Source organism: Eulemur rufifrons, chromosome 8 (genome assembly GCF_041146395.1).
Source record: "Eulemur rufifrons isolate Redbay chromosome 8, OSU_ERuf_1, whole genome shotgun sequence".
NCBI lineage: Eukaryota > Metazoa > Chordata > Mammalia > Primates > Lemuridae > Eulemur > Eulemur rufifrons.
This window is the reverse complement of record NC_090990.1, coordinates 57555007-57573886: the sequence shown is the minus strand read 5'-3', so window position 1 is coordinate 57573886 and position 18880 is coordinate 57555007. Positions and strand designations below refer to the sequence as shown.

The window sequence follows — 18880 nt, the reverse complement described above, 5'->3', positions numbered from 1 at the left end:
ATCACACAGTTTTAATTCAAACCTAGGCCAGGCAGTATCCAAATTCCCTTTTCCCCCACTTAACCCTGTTGGCTCTAGAAATGATTCCCCAAATTATTACCATAACCACGTCTCTCTCCCTCTCCCCATGGTTGCTTATCGAGCACAATGACAGGAGCTGTGCTGTGTCCTAGGGACACTGACATGAGTGTGATGGACATAGACCTACCCTCTGGGCTAAACAGAAACGGAAACACGTACAGGTAAACTTCAGCACAGGAGAAGAAGGTACATGCTCTGAAGGACACTCTCCCTATGCAGAGAAAATGAAGGAAGAGCATGGATTTACAAAGAGAGGTGTATCCTGGAATAGGGCAAGGTAAGCACACGTGGAAAGACCTAGGAAATCAAATTGAAAGAGTGAATATATAAACTTTTAAAAAAACTTTTCATTTTGAAACAATCTCAAATATAAAGTTGCAACAATTGTACAATTTTTTCCCTGAATTATATGAGAGTACTTGCCAATCCAATACCCATAATCTCCCAAATACTTTAGTGCATTTCTAAAATAAAGACATTCTCCTATATAACCACAATACAGTCATTTGATTCTTCCATCTTTTCTCAGACCCTATTCAAGTTTTGCCAGTTGTTTCAATAATGTTCTTTACAGCAAAAAGGATCCAATTCAGAATCACATGCTGCATTTAGTTGTCATGTTTCTTTAATCTCTTTCAGTCTGGAACAGTTTCTTAGTCTCTACTTGAATTTCAGAACCTTGATATTTTTGAAGATGACAAGCCAGTAATTTTGCAGAATGCCCTTCAATTTGGATTTATCTGAGGTTCCTAATGATTAGATTCAAATTATGCATCTTTGGCGGGATGTGTCACGGAAGTGATGTTGTGTTCTTTTCATTGTATCTCATCACATTTTGATTTGCCCCATTATTGTGTTGTTAATTTTGATTACTTGATTAAGGTGGTGTCTGACAAGCTTCTCCATTATAAAATTACTCTTTTTTTTCTCTGTAATTAATAAGTATTTTGTGGGGAGGTACTTTGAGACTATATAAATATCTTGTATCTCAGCCAAACTTCAATCTCTTCATTTATTTATATCTATATGGATTTACAGTTATTATTTTATTCATGCTACTGTCATTTTTTATTTTGATGCTCAAATTGTCTCATAGTTGGCCAGCTGGGGTGCCTTCAGGCTGTCCCTTTGACATGTAACCATCTTTCTTTGTACCTCTTTACTTTCTGGCACAAGATGTTTCAGGCTTATTTTCTTATTTTGTATAATACATTCCTTGTCTCAGCCCCGAAATATGCCATTTCTCCAAGTCTCTTGTTTCATTTTGGTGGAGGTTAGAGATCCAGATCCAGGTGCTAGGTGTGCCCCTTGCTGTTGAAGTCCTGCTGCTCCCAGGCCCTCTCCCTCAACAGGCAAAGCTAGAGAATATGTGTAAGTAAACATGCATGTGTAAACACATTTTGACTTCACCATGCTGGGGCTCTGATACCCCATGTGGGGCCACTGCTCCTACCTCCCCTCTCATGGTTGCCCTTGTTGCTGAGAGCATGTCAGCTGAGAGCATGTTGCTGAGAGCACGCCAGCTTACTCTCCCACATGGGTGCCTTCCTTACCATACCTGGGCTCTACCATCTTGGCTGGGCAGCCCCAACTTCCTGTGGAAATCATTTCCTCCTCCTACTCTTGTTCTGACACCCTGTGCCAGATAGTGTCACCTTCCACATGAGCATTCCCCAAAGCTTACTTAGACTCTGACCTCCTGTTCCACACCCAGTAGGGAAATATACCTTGATTAACCTTGTCTAATGGCTTTGGACTAAATCATCCCTGAAGGGAAGGAAGAAAGAAAATAGTAACAAAGATGAACTTTAAAAAATGTTAATCAGATCATGTCACCTCCCTGGTTAAAATCCCTCAGTGCCTGTCCAACACATGCAGAACAACATCCTAACACCCTGTTCTGGCTGATGAAGCTCTCATAGCCTGGCCTCTGCCTACCTCTTGGACTTCATCCTGTACCACTCTCGCCACCTCCTGTCCTCTGTCCACCATGGTGGCCTTCTGTTTCTCCTCTTTGTTCCTGCATCAGGAACCCTGTATTTGCTTTTTAGCTCTGCTCAGTACGTTGCCCAGGGTCTCCCTGTGGCAGACTTCTTTTTGTCATTCACCACCCCATCTAAACTAGCCTTCTAATCGCTCTTTACCCCATCAAGCTGTTTTAATTTTTGGTATAGCACAAAATGAACATTTCAGTTTTCTTGTCCATCTATTCATTGTTTGTCTCCAACATAAGCAGATACTTAGTGCTCTGCTCATATGCCTTGATCTGTTTGGGAAGTCGTCTTCAGAGGTTTCCTTCCATATGTGCTCATGGTTTGCTGTGTCTTTCTCTGTCCACAAAAGGAGAGAGGGGAGCTAAGGCTCTCTCTCACCCACCCAAATGACCTTCAATCAATCATGAATAAGCATTGGTAGATAAACTTGCTCCCCACTGGGACAATCCTGAGACATGTTCTATACCTGTAGAGGGTACAAGATGAGATTAAGACTCAGTTGGCCACTGTAGTGACTTACTCATTAACATATCCCAAATTTACTTCCCTTTCTTCCCTCTTTCTCACTGTGCTTCTTAAGATCATGTCCTAGAAGAGCAACCTACAGCCAAATCCTTGTCTCACTGTCTGTTTTTGAAGGAACTCACACTAAGAATGCCTTCCTCCTCCAACTGGAATGCAAGGTGCATAACAGCAGGGACAGACTTGTCTTTCCTGTTCACCACTGTGCCTTGACCCCCAGTGCCTTAAACTAATTGTCTTCTGCTAGGCACCCAGTAAATATGGATTAAATGGATGACCAAATGAATGAATGATGATTCCTCCCTTGAAACTTTATTCATGTTTATCTTTATCTGTTTACCTCTGATGCTTTGTAATAAAGTAATCATTGGTCAACCTCCTTCCATTTCTTTAGCCCACGCTCAAGGACGAGCTGTATCCCCCAACTATTGCATGCATCAGAGCAGTGGCCTCTGCAGATGGCTTCCTGCTCCTATCCCCTGCATAGCCCATTCTGTCCTCTACACAATTTCCAGAAAAATCTGAGGATGGTTCCCCATTATGGCATCCTGGTCCATCCAGTGGTTCTCAGTACTGTCTACAGATATGAAAGTGAAATGGAGGATGATGGAGAGTCTCTGTTTAAACTTCACCTCATCTGTGATGGAGGTGATAGCCACAGGAAGGGTGAAGAAGCCAGAGTGGCCTCGGCACTGCTCCAGCCATTTGCTCTGGCTCAGAACTTTTCTCACATTGCAGTGAATTGTATTCATTTGTCCCCACAACTGGACTGTGGATTCTTCATGGGGAGGAAGCTGCCTTAGGAGTCCTTTGGAGGCCTGGCATCTCTCACAGCACCTGGCACTGGCTAAAGTTAATACATTGACTTCTTGAAGGTAGTCTTCATATTTTTTCATGGGGAGATAGATTTCCAATGTATACAGTTCAGGGCTATATGACTTGGAAAAAGTGGATTTTTACGTTTTTGGAGCAGAGGTCAGCAAACTTTTTCTCTAAAGGACCAGACAGTAAACATTTCAGGCTTTGAGGACCATATGGTCTCTGCTGCAACTACTCAACTCTGCTGTTGCAGTGCAAGAGCAGACGCAGACAAATATGTAAACGAATGCATGTGTCTGTGTCCCAATAAAACTTCACAGAAACAGGCAGGGAGGTGGATTTGGCCCATGGGCCATAATTTATTAATCTCTCCTTTAGAGCAGCAGGTAAATCCTATATGTATTGTTCTCCTAAACTGCCTTCCATCTTTGGGCCAGACAGTGCAATCTTAGTGAAAGTAGGATGCCCACTTACCTTCCATTTTCCTAGTTTCTCCTGGAAGAGGAATATTAAAGACTAAAATACATGAGCTAATGGCAAAACATAACAAATGCACAGTTTATATTTATTTAGCGTTTACCATATATTAGACACGTATAAATCGTATTCTCACTTTCCCTTCACTGCAACTCTATGAAGGAGGTGATATTCTTGTTTTCATTCTACAGATGAGACATTTGAGACTTGGAGGGCTCAACTAACTTGCCCAAGGTTGCACAGTTCATAAGACTTAGAACTTGAATTTGAACTCAGGTCCATCTGAGCCCAAGCTCTTAACCACTACTTTATACTCATGGCCACTGGACTATTACATAAATAAAAATCATAAAACCAATTTTATTGATAGAAGATGAAAGCAGTTACTAGATAAGAACCTACAGAGTAATACATATTCTTTTCCCCTTTAGGATTGAGGAAAGTTCAAAGGCCACCTTTGTTGATTTTAGATCTCTGGGTTCTTTTGTGTGAATTCAGATCCCTGCAAGAAATTCCATGTTCCTTTGTTCTTTATGACAGGCCAGTCTGAATGGGAAGGTTTTAAAACTCCCTAAACTCTTTGAACATGCAGAACATTGATCTTCACAAACCATTTGAAATACCCCAAGGAGGTTACAAAATTACAAGCAATTTTTTTTTTATTTTGTTTTGTTTTAAGCGAATGTATACTGAACCTCTGGGACCCTCTGCCTCGTCACACAACACCAAAGCTTTCCTCTCCTCCTCTGTGTATTCTTTGCTGTCAGACCCTGAATAACAAGATGGTATTATGTTGCTGGGGTGCCTTGTTCTCATTGAAAAGCTCTTCTCCTGCCAGTAATATGGGGACTCTTACCCCACTCTGCTGTGATGTGCTGCGATGCCTCTTTGAATCCTGGGGCAGCCCAGGGTTTGACATTTCCTGCTGAGCCGACTACTGCTCCTGCCTTCTGTGTTGGCAGGAACATGACTGTGGATTCTGTAAGAAGTGCTCTGTGGCCTTCTGCACAGCCAGACCTCCATGGTCATTTTTACACTGGTATTTATTAAGCTTTGATACACGCCACACCAGAAGCACACTCCCTCAGAACAGCAGCCAGGCTTTAGGATTTATCTCTGTAGCCCTGGCATTTGGGGCCTGGCACAGACTTTACTTGCAACACTTATTTTAAAAATAAATTGGGTTGAACTGAGCTCCTGAGCATTTCTTCAGCCTCATCTCCCAGACTCAATTTTCTGTGCAGGTTGGCCACGTGGTTAGGAACACGGGCTGTGAGCCAGACTAAGCCAGGCTCCCAGTCCTGGCACCTCCACTTCCTAGCTGTTGTCCTTGAGGAAGTTTCTTTACCTTCCGGTGCCTCACACTCCTCTGTGCACCATGAGGACAATGATAGTATGTATCATACACATGGGTCTTTGTGAGGATTGTATGAGATGATATACAACTAACGTGCTTAGAAGGATCCCCACCACGTAGTAGGTGCTCAGTAAACACTGGCTACTTAATTATTGTTGTTGCTATTGTCATTATCATTAACATCTCTGCTTGAAGCTTCTGTCCCTCCCCTCTCCCACTGGATCACGCTACCCATCCTTCAGGCCTTAGCTCCAACCCACCTCATACTCGTTAGGTGCCTTTGCTAGTATGTTCTTTCTCGCACTGTTTCATCATTGTTTCCGTGTTTGTCTGTCTCCCCAGTCCCCAGCTCGTAGCCCACGCTAAGTAAAATATTTATTAGATAATTGAACGAACAGAAAGTAGGTTTAAAAGTGCAAATTAATTGACCACCTTCTCTCCCAGTCCCAAAGTACCTCAGCCAGAGTGATCCTTTTAGAAAGGAGCCTAATCTTGTCGCTGTGGTGTCTGAATCTCTGCAGGGGCACGTGTCTCAGCCTCAGGAGACACCCCAAGTCCTGACAACAGTCTGCCCCCCTTCATGATCTGGCCCTTTACTTTCTACCTCATGGTCATTTGCCTCCATCTCGCCTCCTGGCTGCATTCTCCAAATCCACAGACATGCTCCCACCTCAGGGAATCTGCACTTGCTGTTCCCACAACCTGCAATGCTCTTCCCCAGGGTCCTGTGGTTCTCCTGTTCATCTCGTTCACAGTTTTGTTCAAATGTTGTGTGCTGGGTGAGGCCTTCCCTGGCCGCCCTGTTTAACACTGTAAACCACATCTCTTTCTCCACTCCCTACCCCTATCCCGGCTTTAATAGACCATGTAATTTACTTTTCAAAAAGTTGCCGGTTGCTCCTGTCCTACGTTAGAATAAAAGCTCTATGAGGAGGGATTATGTTGCTTGTTTTATTTGCTGCTGTATCTCCAGAGCCTAGAAATGTGAGTACTGTATAAATATTTGCTAAATGAATGAATTCAATGCCCATGGCTCCCAGAACTGAAAAAAATGAAAAATCTTTTATAAGCCAGAAGAGATTTATGTGGCCTTTTCCTAATGTATTTTCCTACACAATTTTTGAATAGGAAGGTGTCGTGTGGAGGTCCCACAGTGAGTCACCATTTGGCCCTATCTATCCCCCTCCTTGGCCACAGCCAGTGGGATTATGCAACAGCCCTGGAGTCCACACAGTGTCAGAGGCAGAGGGCCTGCACCTTCCTGTTGCATGGGCCGAGCTCCCTCGACTCCTGGCAGGCCCGCAGGGGCATCCCCTCTGCATGTTCCCATAGCCAGCTGAATGGGGCAGAGATCAGGCTGTTAAAATACCCAACAGGCTCTTCTGACTGCCTCCAAATGCCTCTGATGGCTGTTACCACACAGTTACTATGTGTTTTAAGGACTTCTCATGTAGAAGAATTCACTGGCACTTTTGTGGACACTGCCACAAAAACTGTGTTTGTGGCTGGCCACCAGTGGGCTAAATGTCAATGCTTTGCAAAGCACTTCTTTGGCGAAAGCAAGAATTTCATAGTTATCTGTGCCTTTGGAATTGTGGCTTGGCAGAATTGCCTTGTTCTCTTAGATATGTGCACAGCAAAACACAAATATCACACTAGTGATACGGTGATATATGTCATTACAAATCCATAAGTTTCATGGAAGTATCAATTGGGATCATGTCTATAAACATATTTTTTGAAATCATAAGTGTTAGAACATTCATTGCACATACATTCCCTATTTGGTCTTCCCAGAAACTGTGTGGTATAGGTGTTATTATTATATTTTTCCATGAAGAAACTGAAGGGCAGACAGGTCAGGCAATTTGCCTGAGGTCATCTTGCCTGTAAGAGGGAAAGGGAGGGTCAGACAGAACCCACACAGCAGCTCATTGTTTTTCTGCTCCACGGTGTTGCTACATTACAGAAAACTGTGTGATCTGCTGCAGTGAATGCATGGGGTTCCCCCCTCTCATTAGTAACCTGGATTTTTCAATTTCCAGTGGACAGTTGGGCTTGCAGTCAGAAATTTGGGCTTCTGGTCCTGAACCTATTGAAGCTTTAGGTCATGCAGTGCTGGATTTTATGTGTTCACAGTCTAATCTTGAATTCCCTCTACCAGCAAAGTTTCCACTAAAACTGGGGACTAAGGTAAACAGACAACAGATTTTCAACCTAAGAAAAACACCAATGTTGATCCAGATTTGAATTACATAATCAATATTCCAATAAGAAAATGAATTCTGGGAATGCTTCATTGGATAGTTTTCACACACACACACACAAATTTTAGAAACTAGAAAAATGATAACTTACATTTTTAGAATATGTGGTAAAAAGACATATTCCCCCTTTTTCGTGCTACTTTTTAAGTGTATAACACTATTAGGAGTAGGGCTTCCATACGTGTTGGGAGAATTAGTCATGCAACTCTTACTACAAATATTCCCCACGGACCATTCTGGAAGTGTACCCTTTGGTCTACCTTTTAATATGAGACACCGAGCTGAAAGGAAATCCTGTCTAGGGAATGGGTAATCTGAGCTGCTGCAGGTTCCCATAGGAACGCTAGGAACTCGCTTCCTTTATTTATGCACATTTGCAGCAGCTGCCTCCTTTAAATTCTGGCTCTTAGCAAGAGCAAGCAGCAGCTCCAAGAGCAGAACTGCCCTAAATGTCTCTCTTTGAAGCCCTTGAGTCCATAGCCTTCTATTTTGTGTCTGGCTCTGATTCATCACGGGCCTGAATGCTTCACCTGCTATATTAAGTTTCCAATAGAGCCTGAACTAGATTTTTTTTTTTTTTTTTTTTTTTTTTGGCACAATCCCTGGCCAGTGAATCTCAGCATGAGTGCATTGGAAAAGTGATAAGGCAGATAGTAATTACTTCCTGCCGTCTATCATTGGAGGGATGTTGTTATATCTCCCTCATCTGGATTTTTTTGCTCTACCTGGATCTCAGCTGCCTGTTTGGAAGATTAACAACAGCTGCAGGCAGACCCTTGTTCACTGTGGGCTCTGTAGTAGTTGTGATTCACAGCAGAAATGGCATTAGGAATAGACTAGCACCTAGGACAGATTTTAAAGAAATTCTGACTTATTCTCAGGGATCAAAACACTTAACATTATGTAGAAATAGCTAGAAACATTCACTCACCCATTTATCCATTCATATGTTCATTTATTAATCTCTGTGCCCCTTGTATCATAAAATTTATCACATTGCTGAAATGGCCTATTCACCAGCTCTACGAGGATATGGATTGGGTCCACCTTTCTGATCACTGTTTCCCCACTGCCTGAAATATAATGGGTCTTTACCAAGCATTTGCTATACAAAACAAGGAAGAAAGGAAATGAAGAAGATTTCATGAATATAGTAGCATTTAACTTGGAATGTGTACATTGTATATATGTATATATACACACACATATATACATACATGATACATTTATGTGTTTGTATGTGCATAAGATAAGGTAAGGGTTTATTGTACTAGAATATATATTTCATAAAATAGCTAATATTTATTGAGCAGTAACTATGTGCTAGACATTGTTTTAAGTGGCTTACATAGACTGATTCATTTAATCCTCACAATAACCATGAAGTAAGTACCATTATTACCCCTATTTTATAGATGAGGAAGCAAATATAAAGAAGGTAATTAGCTTGGCAAAGACCACACAGAAAATGGCAGTGCCAGAATGTGAACACAGCCAGTCCAACCGGGAGCTTGTGCTCTTAATCACTACTGTACACAACTCCCATATATATCCTAATTTCAGCTCTCCACACCTCTGTGGTGATTGAGACAGGACATTATCTAAAAATGCTGTGAAGTTGAAGCTGAGGGTTGAGCTGTTGCTCAAATGAGAAATACCCATAAGAACACTGTCCAGTCAGGGCTCCCAGAGCACAGAGAAGATGGATCTGTGCACCCACAGAGAGGACCCCAAACTACCACAGAGACCCCGGGGACTATTCAGACTTCTCTTTACCTCTGCTCCCGTGTCACCACTATTCACAACTGAGCAAATTAAAGCCCCAAGCAAGATCCCCACCCCACAATAAATCAGCTCCTTAAGTAACTTCCCTAAGTTTAGTGAGGGGCTTCATCGGGAATCAAGCAGGTGGGATAGGGGAGGAGGGAAGGGGGCAGAGGGGATGGGTAAATTCACACCTAATGGGTACAATGCACTCTATCTAGGGGATGGGCACACTTATCACTTTGACTCAAATGGTATAAAAGCAATTTATGTAATGAAAACGTTTGTGCCCTGTAATATTCTGAAATAACAAAAAATAAAACATAAATGCAAGCATAAAAAAATAACCAACTTAAGGACTTTAAAAATTGTCCTGGCCGGGCGCGGTGGCTCACGCCTGTAATCCTAGCACTCTGGGAGGCCGAGGCGGGTGGATTGCTCAAGGTCAGGAGTTCGAGACCAGCCTGAGCGAGACCCCGTCTCTACTAAAAATAGAAAGACATTATATGGACAACTAAAAATCTATATAGAAAAAATTAGCCGGGCATAGTGGCGCATGCCTGTAGTCCCAGCTACTCGGGAGGCTGAGGCAGTAGGATCGCTTAAGCCGAGGAGTCTGAGGTTGCTGTGAGCTAAGCTGATGCCACGGCACTCACTCTAGCCTGGGCAACAGAGCGAGACTCTGTCTCAACAAAAAAAAAAAAAAAATTGTCCTTTTAAAGTAAGGTAATTTGTTTTAAATTGAAGACTAAATACGCCCTCTTAGAGGATGCATATTTGTAAATGGTGTTTTTAAAAATGCACACTTTACTTACAGAAAAGAAATTATATAACAGCAAAATGTAAGGCTAAAACACTCATATAATAATTCTGAACTTAAAAAACAGGTATTACTTTGAAAACACCATTAATGATGGATTATGAAGCCTCTGTTTTTGATAATAGGTTCCCCAGATAGGTTTCAGGTAAAATACAGAAAGCACAAACTTAGTCATGATTAGTAGAATCCACTAAGAACCCTAAGCAGAGCGTGAGCTACACAGCCACCCTAGAAAGGAGGTATTTTTAGGGAGGAGTGGAAGAATCAGAGGTCCTCGAGATAAGAACAGTGTCTCAGAAGAGAGCAAGAGTCTGTAGTCACCTGTTAGATACATTGGTCTCTGTGGGTAAAGAGGAAGAAGAAAAATGCTGTGGAACTCTTATAAATAAAAACAATAAATAAAGGAAGTGAATGATAGAAGGCTATGCGCAAACAGGCGATAGAAACACACGGAATGTAGAACTCCTCTCAATTTCTATTAATGACCTAATAATTCTTCTAGCCACCCAGACTGAAAAGCAGACTGTCACATCTGACGGCTCCTTTTCCCTCAATCAATCTGCAAACCCTCTCCATCTACTCCACTGGGCCAATATTTCTCAACATCTATTACCATGTCTCTGCTTCTACTTGACTTAGCTGGGAACCCCCTGGTCCACCATCTGTTCTCAAGTACCTTATACACAGTTGCCAGATTAATCTTCTAAAAGTAGTGCTCTGGCCAGGTCATCACTTGCTGAAAAAGTCTGAATCGCTTCCCACTGTGTGCTGACCACAGTTGAAGACTGTTACATGAAACATCGCCTAGATCAGTGGTTCTTAAAGGGTGACCCCTGGATGGTCATCTTCAGCATCCCCTGGGAACTGGTTAGAAATGGGAATTTTCAACCCCACATCACACCTACTGAACCAGAAATTCTGGTGTTGAGCCAAGCAATCTGTGCTTTAAGAAACCTTCCGGGTGATTCTGATGCATTCTAAATTTTGAAAACCACTGCCTTTGTGATTGAGACCGTGAACTCTGGCTTCAGATGACCTAGTTTCAAATTCTCTTTCTGCTTATTAGCTGTCCTCCTCACACAAGTCACCTTATAAGCCTTGGTTTCTTCATCTTTGAGATGGGGCCTAACGGGGTTGCCACTGTGAGTTGGACATAGCAGATCACGTAGAATGCTCAGAACAGGGCCTATACATACGGAGCCCCCCGTAAGCACCACTATTACTAACTATTGTTATTAAAGGCTATTCCTGCACTGATCCCAAACCACCTTCCACATGCTGGCTCAGCTGACACACTTACCATTTCCCAGGCAGGCTTGTACCACTAGCACACTGCCTTGCTCAAACATGGGCTTGAATATTTGACAGTGAGCACGAATGCCAGAAAATTCTTAACACTAATTAAGTGCCCTAGGGAAGGAGCTTAGTTAGAAATTGGATGGAGTGAAAATTCTAATGACTGTTAATGAGGCATTGATTTACTATCTGACCTGAGAAAATATCATAAACCAGTTGTCTTTTATTCCCATCTGTAAAATGGGATTAATGTTATTAACCTTCTTTAAAAGAATTACCCCTACAGATATATCACACAGAGAAAGTGCCTGCAGGTGTTGAGAATGAGTCCTGTGATACCTAATAATGAACAGCATCTGCTGAAATGGGGGTAAGGGGTAAGCTGTGCATAATCTCTACTAACAGAGCTGGGGACAATGATATTTCTGTTGTGTTTTGAATTACTATCAGTGTTTCCTCATAATTCTGCTCATGGGAACACTCACTGTAAATATTTCCTTTAGACTTCTGCCACATTTGGAGAGAGGTTGTTAAAGTAAATATTGTCTATCATGTGGTTAACAGTTGCTGAGATCATTTTTGTGAATCGACAATAAGGATATTTCATCTACGTAGAATATTCTAACACAGGAAAATCCCAGAAGTAAGCTGCCTTAACCTGTCATAATAAGAGTTGGGGGAAAAGTGTGGTGTATGAGGGAACATCCAGTATTACTACTGGAGATATAAAATGTCTGCATTAGTGATGGGGGATGTGTAATGCCATCTACATGTATGATGAAAATACCATGTTATCATCTGCAACGTGTGGTACTCCCCATGACGTGTCATTCCTCTTTTGAACATAGCACGACTCACTAAAGCCTGATTCTGACAGTATTAAAACTGATTTTCTCTGCCACTAGGCAGCCCTTTCCCCTCTCTAGGCCATCTTCAGCAAAGCTCTGGAAATGATCTTCCTTTTAAACACAGCTGACCTTGCCACCTCCTGCTGAGGCCCCCTGGCCCAGGTCTCGAGCAGCAGGCCTGGGTCTACTCCAGCCTCATCACCTGTTGGTCTCACCTCACACAGGTAGGCCACATCCCCAGTGAACTTCTTGCTCGTGGTTTTCCTCACATACTAAGACCCCGAGTAAAAGGACTTGCTCTCCATTATAGCACTTAATGCATTATGTCGTACAGATTTGATAATGCCTTCCTGACTCAACCACTATCATCTCTAGTTGGGAACCATGTTTTGTTTTTTTCCCTTTATTTTCAGCATTTAGCAAAATATCTGGAAATAAAGAATTCCCTCCCCTCCCAGTAAAGTAGTGATTGAACAGATGAGTGAACGAACAAATGGACAGCAGCATTCACTGGCCAGTCTTCAACATTAGTCAGCATGTTTTTTTATGGCTAGTGAGAAATTTCTAAACAAAAAGAAATGGCCAGATTTTTATAAATATTGAGATGCTAAAGTTATTATCAATGAAAATATAGATGATTTGCACTTCAGACCCACATTCTCTGCTGAGTTCCAGCTCGAAGATGCTCAGAGGACAGCTTCACCGGTACGTGTGTCATCTGTTCCTTCCCCGCTAGCGGGGCTCCTGAAGACATCAGTGCTACCCTTTCCATTCCCATTCTTTGCCGGGGCAAGTTCCTCTTTCTCAACGGAGTCAGATTTCCAAATCTTGAGGGCAGAAGGGACGTAACTGGCTCCATGGGGCACCAGGTTGGCAAGGGTAAGGATAGTCCTTTCAACAACCCATGATCTCCAGTCTAAAGAAAGAGCCTATTGAGGAGGACTAGGCTTCTGAAGATAAAAACCTGACGTTCCTTAGATTTTTATCATACCTGTTCTTTGACCTGTTTGCATGTTCTTTTCAGATCCAGATTTTAGTTATTTCTACCAGTGTTCCGCCACCAGCCCTCACCTGTTGTGTCTGCCGCCTCAGACCACAGTCCCTTTGTCTGCCTGCATCAGATGTCAGTCACCTGCCAAACCTGAGTTATGTCTGACCTCAATTACTCGCAGTCTCTTCCTGACTCCTGCCCTAATTAGGCTTGTGGCTCTTGTAGGACTGGTTGCCAACAGCAACCATCAGAGAAACTTCAGTTAAACAGCATACCCTCTCCTAGCGTCCTTGTGATATGTATGGACATTATAAAATGTGAGAATTTCACCATGACTTTGGTTAATCATATATTTATTTTCTGAGAAGGTGCCAAAAAATATCTTTCAAGTCTCCTATGGGGTAGGTGTGGATTTTCTGTACGATCCCAAATAATGAAGAGTAAATAACACATAACAGTTACCCTCATGAAGGGCACCAACCTAACAGTTAGTCTTGAGAGCTTGTTTTCTTCCTAAGCTTTATAAAGCTCTATCAGCCCCCATATTAGTGTCCTAGGGCTGCCATAACAAAGCTCCAAAAACTAGGAGGCTTAGAACAACAGAAATGTATTCTTTTACAGTTTTGGAGGCTACAAATCCAGACTTAAAGTGTCAGCAGGGTTGGTTATCTCTGAAGGCTCTGAGGAACAATCTGTTCTGTGCCTGGCTCCTAAATTCTGCCGAGGGCTGACAGTTCTTGACATTCCTTGGCTTCTAGATGCATTGCTCCATTCTCTGCCTCCATCAACTTTACAAGGCATTTACTTGTGTGTCTCCTCTTCTTCTAAAGATACAAGTCACATTGAATCAAGGGCCCACTCTACCCTGGTATGACCTCTTATTAACTTCTCATATCCGCAAACAACCCTGTTTCCAAATAAGATTACATTTCGAGGTATTAGGGTTTAGGATTTCAATGTATCATTTTGAGGGACACAATTCAACCCATAACATCCTTTCACATTTTTGCTATAATTTTGACCTTGTTTTTATCATAAGTTCCAAACAGAATTTATTATGCTGTCCTGAAAAAAGCACACATGGCTTTGGGTTTAGTTAGACTGGGGTCAACCAGTTTCCTTACTTACTATTTCAGGGCATATTCCCTAACTGACCAGTTTTTCCATCCTCAAAATGGACATAATATCTACTTTTCAGGTAGTTTGAAACATTATATAAATAATATACATACTAGCACATAGTAAGTTCTCAGTAAACTCTATTAAGAATTTCCTTCTTCAATGAATGATTGAGATAGCAGAAAGAAAAATAGCAATTTCTATTAAAATGAACGTTTCGGTCAATGCCTCTCTTTTACTTAAGTTTTCCCCTTGATAATAAACATTTCTGTACAGGTATATATACAGTCACACCAATTGCCGAACGGAGCAGGAAGCCCTTTCAGTTTGTTAGCTTGTGAACCTCTGACAAATACACAGAGTTGTAGAAAAATACTTCAAAATAATCACTCCTAGCATTTTGTTCAGAATGTATTTTATTGACCCATGTCTCATACTTGATTGTGAAAATAAATAAGGGCATAAATGATCTGGCTTTAAATGCTCTATAAAATCTGCATTTCAGTACTCTGTTCTATGATTCATAAAGGAAGCTTCTATTTTGGTGCGCCTGGGTAAATCCGGCTGTGTAAACTTTGAGAAGCCTTTGAATTGAAAAATGCAGTTATCGTTTACTGCCTGACAAACTTTTCAAGGGGAAGAGAGGCAGGCACCGTATCACCAAAGATAACTTTACTTAATTAGTTGTTGGAAGATTAGTTACTCCCCTTAGTCTATAGAGAAACAAAGGTCTATCAGCACCAGATGCATCTGAGTTTTGCAGATGTGGTTGTGGCTTCTGAAATCTTTAAAGATTCATCTAAAATATGCTTTCAGGTCTCCTTTTTGTGAAACTTTGACAGGATAATAGAATTAGATTTGCTGAATTTCACTAAACTGTAAAGTAATGTGTCATCAGCTTCACTTACTTTCCAAAAAAATATTTCTCTCTGGTAATGCTCATCAATCTAGCTTTTCAACCCCTAAACACGAGACTCTGAAACAAAAAGGATGACTCTATCAGTTATGCAAGTGACAAGATGTTAAACATTTAACACTCCCACATAGTAGCACCAGCTGCCTCTGGATAATACAGATTTGCTTAGGTATGGCGTAGAGAAAAGAGGAGGAGGAGAAGGAGAAGAAAGAAGAAAGGAAAAGAAACTACTCTTGCAGTGGGAATGTAAAGTTCTCTGCAGATGTGCAGGAGTCTGAAGCAGGATGCACCCACTGCACAAACTGTTTCTCCCGTGCGAACACTGCAAAGAGAGTTACCACCAGTTGTCAACTCCTGTACCAGTGCCCCTGTGTCTCCACCTGTCCATGGACTTACTCTGGTAAGAGCACTTAGTGAGCTGGAATGAAATTATGAAGGGATTGGGCCTCAGTACATTTCCAAATCCCAATATACTGTTCAACAGATGTCAGTTGAGTAAATGAACCAGAAAAGCACACGTGGATCTCTGGGCCCTTCGAACTCTTTCTCCACAACCAATTCCTCACCTCAGTCAGTCACCTCTGCTGTGATCTCAGGCCAAACAGTACTGACTGGACAAGCTGTATGCTCGGTTGATTCTAACAACAAAATCCTTTGACAAAGGCTTTGTTAACAAAACTAGCATCAGTTTTGAAGAGCCAAGAGTATCCTGTCATGAAAAATGTTAGTGAGATGGCAAAAGTCACTGCAGTTTTCCATGGTGAGCCATTTACCTAGGCGAGAGGCAGAAAAGGCCAACTTGAAGTGCTCATGGTCTGCCCCATCGTGAGGCTTGTTCCTAGGGAAGTTTTTCTGGCTGAGGGAGGCCTGCTGCAGGAAGTGCCTATTTTGAAGAACGTAGTATGAAGCTCCCAACAGTGCAGACAGAGCAGTATAAATAGCACCCCGTCAGTGGTAGGTGTTCGTTCTTTCCCTCAATGAACTTTTGATGAGTAACTACCATGTGCCAGGCGTTATTCTAGGCACTAAGGGCTGAAGGCAGGCAGAGGTGGCGTGGGAGTGCAGGTGCAGGTCAAGAGGAGCAAGGCATGTGGCTGAGATGCTGGACAGTTCACTCAGTAGGTCTCAGATTCATCACCCACCTTTCAATGTGGAGATTAACAAACAACAAGCTATGAAACCTTTGGGTAAATTAATTTCTTTCCTGTTTTTTTTTTTTATGATGACTGGATTCTTTTTTTTTTTAATTTTTTTTATTTCAGCATATTATGGGGGTACAAGTGTTTATGTTACATATATTGCCTCTGCCCCACCTGAGTCAGAGCTTTAAGTGTGTCCATCCTGCAGATGGTGCACACCACACCCATTAGGTGTGTATATATCCATTCCCTCCTCCCCTCTCCCACCTGCCTGACACCCGATGAAAGTTATTACTATAAGTGCACTTAAGTGTTTACATCTTTATTTCCCAGTCCTCACCAGCTAGAGAGACAGACCCAGAAACAGTGCACAGCATCATCAGCACAGGGTGAGTTGAGTCCAAGAGCCACCCCTGCAGTGCTGCCTGGTATACACAGTTCCAGGGGCCAATCTCCAATTCCAAGTGGAGCCCTACTGTGTCTCTGTCACTCAAGTCTCATCTGGATTGCTGCATTCTCTCTATCCCCGTGTTCACTTGAGTCCTTACAATGACTCATCTAAACACAGCTGCAGAATTCATGCTCATTCAGAGTCACCCAGAGTTTTGAGTCATGCCCCAGTGCAATTTCAACAAAGACTACTGGTTGCTATATCCCATCCCACTCAGATCCTTGCATAGTCTCTGCCTGGGTGAAGAGTCTGAGGTTGTAGTGACTGGAAGGGACGCTGCGTAAAGGAAAGATGTTCTCTTTCTTCCAGTTTTCCTTAGATAATGAACCCAATTGCCTCCATATTCTTCTCTTATTTCTGTAATACTTCTGTTCACTTTAAGTCCCTAACCATACCTTTTGCTCTAGCCACACCCCAATTTTGCTGTTCCCCAAATATACCACATGGGTTCCCACTTCCCTGCCTTTGCTCCTGCTGCTTCCTTTTCCTAGGACACTCTTTCTTCTCTTTTCTGCCTGCTAATTCTGCCAAATTCAAGTTAAATAGCATTGCTTTCAGGAAGCCTCCCCTGACCCTTCTCAGGCTCCCAGAACATCCTACCCCTGGCTCAGTACTGATCTTTCTGTTTGCTTCTCTGACCTCCTCCCTACACCACGAATTCCCTCAGAGCTGGGGAGATGTCTAATCTCTCACTGTGTTTCCAATATTTTCTACAGGATCTGGCATGTAATAGATGCTTAATAATTGTTAGATGACTGCATATCCAGTGGGAAAGCTAAAGAGGGGGCAATGGGATCAGGTAAACGATGGGGCTGGAGTAATAAGGAAAAATGACACATACATTGTGTTTTTCTCACTTATAAGTAATATATTGATAATTCTGTAAATAAAGAAAATAAGAGAAATACCAAGACGGATAAAAGAAAAAAAGATAATGTATTCAGTTTGCCAAAAGTGTTTATATAAGACTAGCTATCAACACATTGGGGCTCTCTGAATAGAGCCAGACAGTGCTGTGTACCTGGTAGGGGCTCAACATGTATTTGTGAGTTAGTTGATTAATTCCATGAATTTTCCAGTTCTAGACATACTTAATGAAACTTTGTATACTGTTCAAGTTCCTATATATGTCTTTCCCTAAGATAAAGAGAACTTTATTTAACCAAATGTAACATATAGATCTTGGTAGTTTTGAACCAATTATAGTACAAGGTGCTGGACTAATTTAATGGCCAATAATTTTTAAAAAATTCAAGAAACCTGATAGTCTTTCAATAATTTCTTGTTTTTTCCTTTTATTCAGATTTTTAAAAAGGCTGAGTTGAGTCCAAGAGCCACCTGCAGGGATTGCCCTTTGTGCCCGCCTGAGGAAGTAAAAATCAGGGTGTGGGGGAGTGGGTGAATAATGTAGTCCAACTTTTCTAAGTAGCCTCTAAATTCAGAATTGCCTACCCTTTAAAAAAGAAAGAAAAATAGCCAAAAAATATACAAGCAACAGAAAACTTGTTTATAAAATTGAAATTCAGATAATTCAATACCAGAAAGTAGTGCATAGGTACTTTTCATAATCAACTACTCTATTCCTTAACATATGTAATATGTTAAAAACAACAATCAGCATCTTAATATGGTGTTTTGTCATCAATTTTTATTTATTTCATGATTCCATAATTTATTTTCTTCTATGTTCAGCTGATAAAATATTATTAAAGAGCATGACTCATCTTGCCCTGAACAATCAAGGTCTATTTTTTTAAAAAAATAGATAAAAATCATTCATTTGTTTAAAAGCAGTATATTTAGATTTGCTATTTCTCAAGCATTTTCAATCTTTTCCTTTTTTATGTAGTACTCTACTCTAGCATTTAGCAGACACATTCATAATTAACTACAGTTTTCTTTTCAGGGATTACAGAGGAAAAATTGAAATCCTCAAAAGTCATTTCCCTGATTCCTGTCATTTTTATGTAAATAGATGCTGGGTAGAAAACATCCAGAAACCCTTACATTAATCCAAAT

The 18880-nt window shown here is 41.6% G+C and overlaps 2 protein-coding genes across 2 annotated transcripts in view; one reads left to right on the top strand and one right to left on the bottom strand.

Moving 5' to 3' along the window:
* TNNI3K (TNNI3 interacting kinase) overlaps window positions 1-18880 on the bottom strand; it is a 284808-nt gene that overhangs the window by 12898 nt on the left and 253030 nt on the right. The window lies entirely within an intron of this gene.
* Window positions 16373-18880, top strand: part of LRRC53 (leucine rich repeat containing 53) — a 43438-nt gene continuing 40930 nt past the window's right edge. Inside the window, exon 1 of the mRNA XM_069478077.1 lies at window positions 16373-16458. Within this exon, the coding sequence (XP_069334178.1) occupies window positions 16446-16458 (13 nt within the window). The 5' untranslated portion in view covers window positions 16373-16445. The remainder of the gene's footprint in view (window positions 16459-18880) is intronic.